Source organism: Salvia hispanica, chromosome 3 (assembly GCF_023119035.1).
Source record: "Salvia hispanica cultivar TCC Black 2014 chromosome 3, UniMelb_Shisp_WGS_1.0, whole genome shotgun sequence".
NCBI lineage: Eukaryota > Viridiplantae > Streptophyta > Magnoliopsida > Lamiales > Lamiaceae > Salvia > Salvia hispanica.
Window position 1 is genome coordinate 22,969,887 of NC_062967.1, and position 5,933 is coordinate 22,975,819.

The following is a 5,933-nucleotide window of genomic DNA, read 5'->3' on the forward strand; positions in this document are numbered from 1 at the left end:
CTCTATTAATATAGAACGGATGGAGTACATAACATAGATCTCATATTTTATTAACTATTTCTACCCAATTTATTTTATAAAGTCAGATAGTAGTTTTCTAAATTTCATGTAAGTCAGATATGAAATATTTAATCATAGACTTGGGCACTAAAAATTAGTCAACTTTGCTCGCACCAAAAATTGACGCAATCAAACAGAAATGTTTATGAGTTGAATTGATTACAGGTGAATTGGTTGAGAATAGGCCAAAGGTTACAGGTGAATTGATTGAAAAACGTCAATATTTCAAGAAAAATGAAAAATTTGAGTTGACATTCCTGAAAAGTTCTCTACAGTCCTTCGGATATGACTTTCCATGTTCGCACAACACTTATCTATAAATACCATTCTTACACTTTCCATAGAATCACAACACATTTCCAATAATTTCTATAATTTCTCCTTTGTTTTGCTTTGATATTTTACAAATTTGTGAAATGGCGAAATCACATGAAACAGAGCACCCTGTGAAGGCCTTTGGATTGGCTGCTACAGATTCATCTGGCCATCTCTCCCCTTTCAAATTCTCCAGAAGGTGCTTTGCTTTTCCAATATATATCTTTATAACTATTATACTTACAGTTGATCAATTTGCACTTGCAGGGCAACTGGTGATGATGATGTCCAGTTCAGAGTGTTGTATTGTGGGATCTGCCACACCGATCTTCATCAACTCAAGAATGAGTTTGGTGTCACTCCATATCCGATAGTTCCTGGGTAACTTTCTGCATATTCCAAGTCACATAAGATGTAATCATGCCATTGGATGCCAATAATATTTACATGGATGTATAATTGCAGGCATGAGATTGTAGGTGTGGTCACAGAGGTGGGAAAGAAGGTTGAGAAGGTCAAAGTCGGAGACAGAGTTGGTGTGGGATGCATGGTTGGATCCTGTCGATCGTGCGAGAGCTGCCACAAAGATCTTGAGAATTACTGCCCCAAGGTCATCCCCACTTACGCTGCTCCCTACCACGATGGCACCATCACGCACGGTGGTTACTCTGATATCATGGTTGCTGACGAGCATTTCATTGTTCGTATTCCCGACAACATGCCATTGGATGCAGCTGCTCCTCTTCTATGTGCAGGTATTACCACCTACAGCCCCATGAGATACTTTGGACTAGACAAGCCCGGGATGCACATTGGAGTTGTCGGTTTGGGCGGACTAGGCCATGTTGCTGTCAAATTTGCCAAGGCTTTCGGCTGCAAGGTCACAGTCATTAGCACTTCCCTCAGCAAAAAGGACGAAGCGCTTTCACATTTGGGCGCAGATTCGTTCTTGATCAGTAAAGATGCTGATGAAATGCAGGTAAAAAGAAGTACCCCTTTGTATTATCGACATCAGTATCATCACTAAATTAATGTGAATGTGGATTGTAATACTATTATATATAGGGTGCTATGGGAACAATGGATGGTATTATTGATACAGTATCAGCTCATCATGCTTTGATGCCACTCATTGGCCTCCTGAAGGCGCATGGAAATCTCATCATGCTTGGCGCCCCAAATAGGCCGCTTGAGCTACCGGTTCTTCCTCTACTCTCAGGTACAATATCTGTGCATCAAATTCTATGAGATATAGTAAAATATATATCAAATTATATGATGTTAATGTGAGGTTGAAATGAATATTCGTTAAGGGAGAAAGATGATATCCGGGAGCGGGATAGGAGGAATGAAAGAGACACAAGAAATGATTGATTTTGCAGCAAAGCACAATATAAAAGCAGATATTGAACTAATTTCAGCAGACTATGTGAACACTGCTTTAGAGAGGCTGACCAAGGCTGATGTGAAGTATCGGTTTGTGATAGATGTTGCCAACACTCTCAAACAATCTTGAACTCAAGTCTTCGACGGAAGTGATTGTTCTTCTCTTGTTTTGTTTGGTCTTTGTTGGATGAGATTGTTGTTCTCTTGTTTTATTCAATTTTACTCATATATGACCTGTGGTTTGTCTTAAGTTTTTTCATCGAAAGTATCTTCTTCTTTCATTTCCGGATAGAATTTGAATGCATCTGCCAAACCTTATTGCATCAACATGATTTTCATCTTAATACGCCACAAAAACACCTATTTGCAATGAACTGTCGAATTTTCAAATACTCCTGCAAGACAATAATAAAACATTTTGTGGTCTGTGGTTTGATCCACAATGATCTTCATCTACGGAAAAAGAATATCACTTTTTTATTCACACACTATCAAGGTTCTCTACGTACAAATTGGAAAGGTTTCGTATGTTGAATCTCTCAGAGGCATAGCCCCAAGTTTGAATAACATTCATCTTTATTATACGACATACTTTATTTTTATTGGACATACAGACTACAGAGTATATGAAGCCTAAATGGACTCTAGTCCAAAGATGGGATGCATGAAAAAAAATGGTCCACAATTATAATTCTTTAAAAATTAATAATAACGTTGGTCCACTGTCCACAAACATTATTTTAATTATTCTTCTTTTCTTCTCTCTTAATTTACCAATTGTGCAGTAATTTACATGTCATTTTAAATACACATAATTTTATAGGACGGGGGAGTAATTAAGAAAATAAATCAATCCTCATCATGAGACATGCGATGTTGATAAGCCATAATATTTTCTTTTAACAAATTTAGTAGTGAATAACTTGCCTTTAATAACACAATCAACAACCGCCAAAGGACTGCTCGCACCCGCATACGGTACAATCGATGGCAGTGGTGGTCCATATAAAGTTCAAGCTCGAGCCGCAGTCCATACCTTTTCAATCGAATTCTTTTCAATCTGAGCAGTTTCACTTCAATCATTGATGGTTTCACGAGTTCTTTGTGTTTAAGTTCTTCATTTTTTTTGTATGCTAATGATTTAATTTAAGATGTCAATTTATTAATCTTACTAGGTTGCAATAGTTCAAGATTCAATTATGAGTGAATTAGACTTTATGTTCTTATTGTTGAATTAATCTATGTAATTGCTCTTCTAGTTGGATGATATATATAAGCAAGAAATCCAAGATGAGATGAGACGTGCCGTGAAATTGTTGCAGCGGAAAAAACAGTGGAGATAATAGGGAGACGATAGTTGAGATAGAGGGAGAGAGGATTGTGATCGTTGAAAAGTGTTGTAGCAAAAAAAAAAACGGAGAGAGAGAAAACAACAGAGGCGCTCACAGTCGTTCATTTTTAGTTCCTCAGCATATCATTTCTCTCTCTCTCTATATATATATATATATATGGTCTTGTTAGGTTGAGATTTATCAACCTAATTGAGAATTGAGATGCAATCTCAGCCACTCATCCAGAATATTTGTGAAATGTCAACAGCATGTAGTTTATGTCAACAGAGGGGCGTAATTGTAATTTTATTTTTATTTTTTTTTTTATTTTTTTTAAATTTTTTTTTTAAATTTTTTTTTTCAACTACATATACAATTCATGTCAACTACACATCAAATGTCAACAACTTTATTCAATAAATACTATTTGACATGAATTGTACATGTAGTTGACATTATATTGTGTAGTTAACATGAATTGTATATGTAGTTGACATGGATTGTGCACATAGTTGACTTTATATGTATGTAGTTGACAGGTGTGTGTGGTTGGCATGGATTGTACACATAGTTGACATTATATGTGTGTAGTTGACATGAATTGTATATGTAGTTGAAAAATAAAAATTATAAAATTATAAAAAAAATTATAAAAAAAAATAATAATTTTTTTTAAAAATTAAAAAAAAAATTAAAAAAATTAAAAAAAACTAATAAAAAATTAAAATTAAAAATTTAAAAAAATGTTTATTGAATAAAAGTTACCATGATATTACCATTCTGCGTTTCATAATTAATTAATCTAAAGATATTTTCCATGTAGAAAAATCTGGACCACTCATTTAATAAAAATGAGTGGCTGATATTGCATCTTATTTCTCAATTAGCATAAAAAATCTCAATTGATCACAATCCTATATATATATATATATATATAGAGTCCCATTATCCACAAATCCACTCTTAAAAACCGAACCACCGAACCCTACCAAATTAGGGCTTTTAGATCTAGTTTTTTATAGATAAGATACAGAAATTTATAAATTATTTTCGCCTTCATCACGAGCCTATTTTAATTCATCTGAAGGTAAATAAGTCATACTAACATGTTACGAAGATTTAACTTCGTTCCAGAATATATTACTTCATTCTAGTAGGTTTTTACTTCATTCTTGTAGGTTTTTACTTCATTCCAGTAGGTTTTTACTTCATTCCAGTACGTAAATGTGGTTTCGCCGTCGTGTGCCGTTCTTTCTCTCTACAATATCTATCACCAACGTCATGGCGCTAATATGGTTTAATAGACACATGGAATGATGTAATAAATTATTGGAATGAAGTATATGTAGAAGCATTTGAAGTCCTACGGGAATGAAGTAAAAATCTTATCCAATGAAGTAATAACGTTTCTGAATGAAGTAATAAACTCACTTGAATAAATTGCATTTTTAAATGTTAATCAAGCAAAAACCCACGTCAATGAATTTGAATGAAGCATATGTTGAATTATTTCAAAACCTATTGGAAGCAAAGTAAAAACATGTTGTAGTTTCAAGGTATTACGTACGGAATGAAGTAATAAACCTATATAATGAAGTAAAATGTAAAATAGGTTTGTAATGAAGCCGAAAAAATTTTCACAGCAGCACATCTCATCAAAAAAACTAGATCTAATGGCCCAGATTTGGTCTCTAGTTCGGTCTTTAAAATTGGTCGACATTGATCACAACTCTATATATATATATATATATATATATATATAGGGGTGTATTCAAATTAATGTGTAAAAATCTGTTAAAAAGGAAAACTAATCTCATCCATTGATTAGGTGTGATCTGATGGTTGATATGGAAGCCACGTGGAATTTAAAAATTAATAAAATAATCGAAAAGGGTAAAAATGGTAAAGCACAATTATACATGATTTCGATACATGATGTAGTTATATTTGTACATTATGTTTTATTAGTACATGATGTTAATGTATGAAAATTGTATTTTAATGTACAGGTCTCAAGCTTTAATGTACAACATACCCATGATAATGTACCAGGGTATGAATTCGTGGATGGAAGCTATACTATATAGCATCTACGAAATTCACAAATGCATACCCCGACAGAAAGTGATGTACGAAATACCAGTGATAATGCATGATATACACATGATAATGTACGATATACCAATGATAATGCACAATATACCCATGATAATGTACCGGGGTATGAATTCACGAATGGAAGCTATACTATATAGCATCCACAAATTTACAAATTCATACCCCGTCGGCGAAGTGATGTACGAAATACCAGTGGTAGTGCACGATATAACCATGATAATGCACGATGTACCCATGATAATGTACCAGGGTATGAATTCACGGATGGAAGCTATACTATATAGCATCCACAAATTCACAAATCCATACCCCGACGGAAAGTGATGTACGAAATGCCAGTGATAATGCACGATATACCAATGATAATGTACGATATACCCATGATAATGTACCGAGGTATGAATTCGCGGATGGAAGCTATACTATATAGCATCCACAAATTCACAAATCCATACCCCGTCGGCGAGTGATGTACGAAATACCAGTGATAATGCACGATATAACCATGATAATGTACGATATACCCATGATAATGTACCGGGGTATGAATTCGCGGATGGAAGCTATACTTTATATAGCATCCACAAATTCACAAATCCAGCACCCCGTCCGAAATACAATAATGCACGATATAACCACATAATGTACGATATACCCATGATAATGTACCGGGGTATGAATTCGCGGATGGAAGCTATACTATATAGCATCCACAAATTCACA

At 34.3% G+C, this 5,933-nt stretch overlaps 1 protein-coding gene across 1 annotated transcript; it reads left to right on the top strand.

Moving 5' to 3' along the window:
* The first annotated feature begins 425 nt into the window (after positions 1 to 425).
* LOC125215972 (8-hydroxygeraniol dehydrogenase-like) lies at positions 426 to 2,036 on the top strand. Its single transcript, XM_048117559.1, has 5 exons — positions 426 to 574; positions 643 to 756; positions 841 to 1,354; positions 1,441 to 1,594; positions 1,689 to 2,036. The coding sequence occupies exons 1-5, from the start codon at positions 477 to 479 to the stop codon at positions 1,889 to 1,891; spliced, it is 1,083 nt and encodes a 360-aa protein (XP_047973516.1). The 5' UTR covers positions 426 to 476; the 3' UTR covers positions 1,892 to 2,036.
* The last annotated feature ends 3,897 nt before the right edge of the window (positions 2,037 to 5,933 follow it).

Bases quoted from the DNA above. Each gene is read 5' to 3' on its own strand.
- LOC125215972 (XM_048117559.1), top strand. From the start codon at position 477: ATGGCGAAATCACATGAAACAGAGCACCCTGTGAAGGCCTTTGGATTG. The intron at 575-642 runs GTGCTTTGCTTT...TTGCACTTGCAG, and splicing joins CCTTTCAAATTCTCCAGAAG to GGCAACTGGTGATGATGATG. The intron at 757-840 runs GTAACTTTCTGC...GTATAATTGCAG, and splicing joins CCATATCCGATAGTTCCTGG to GCATGAGATTGTAGGTGTGG.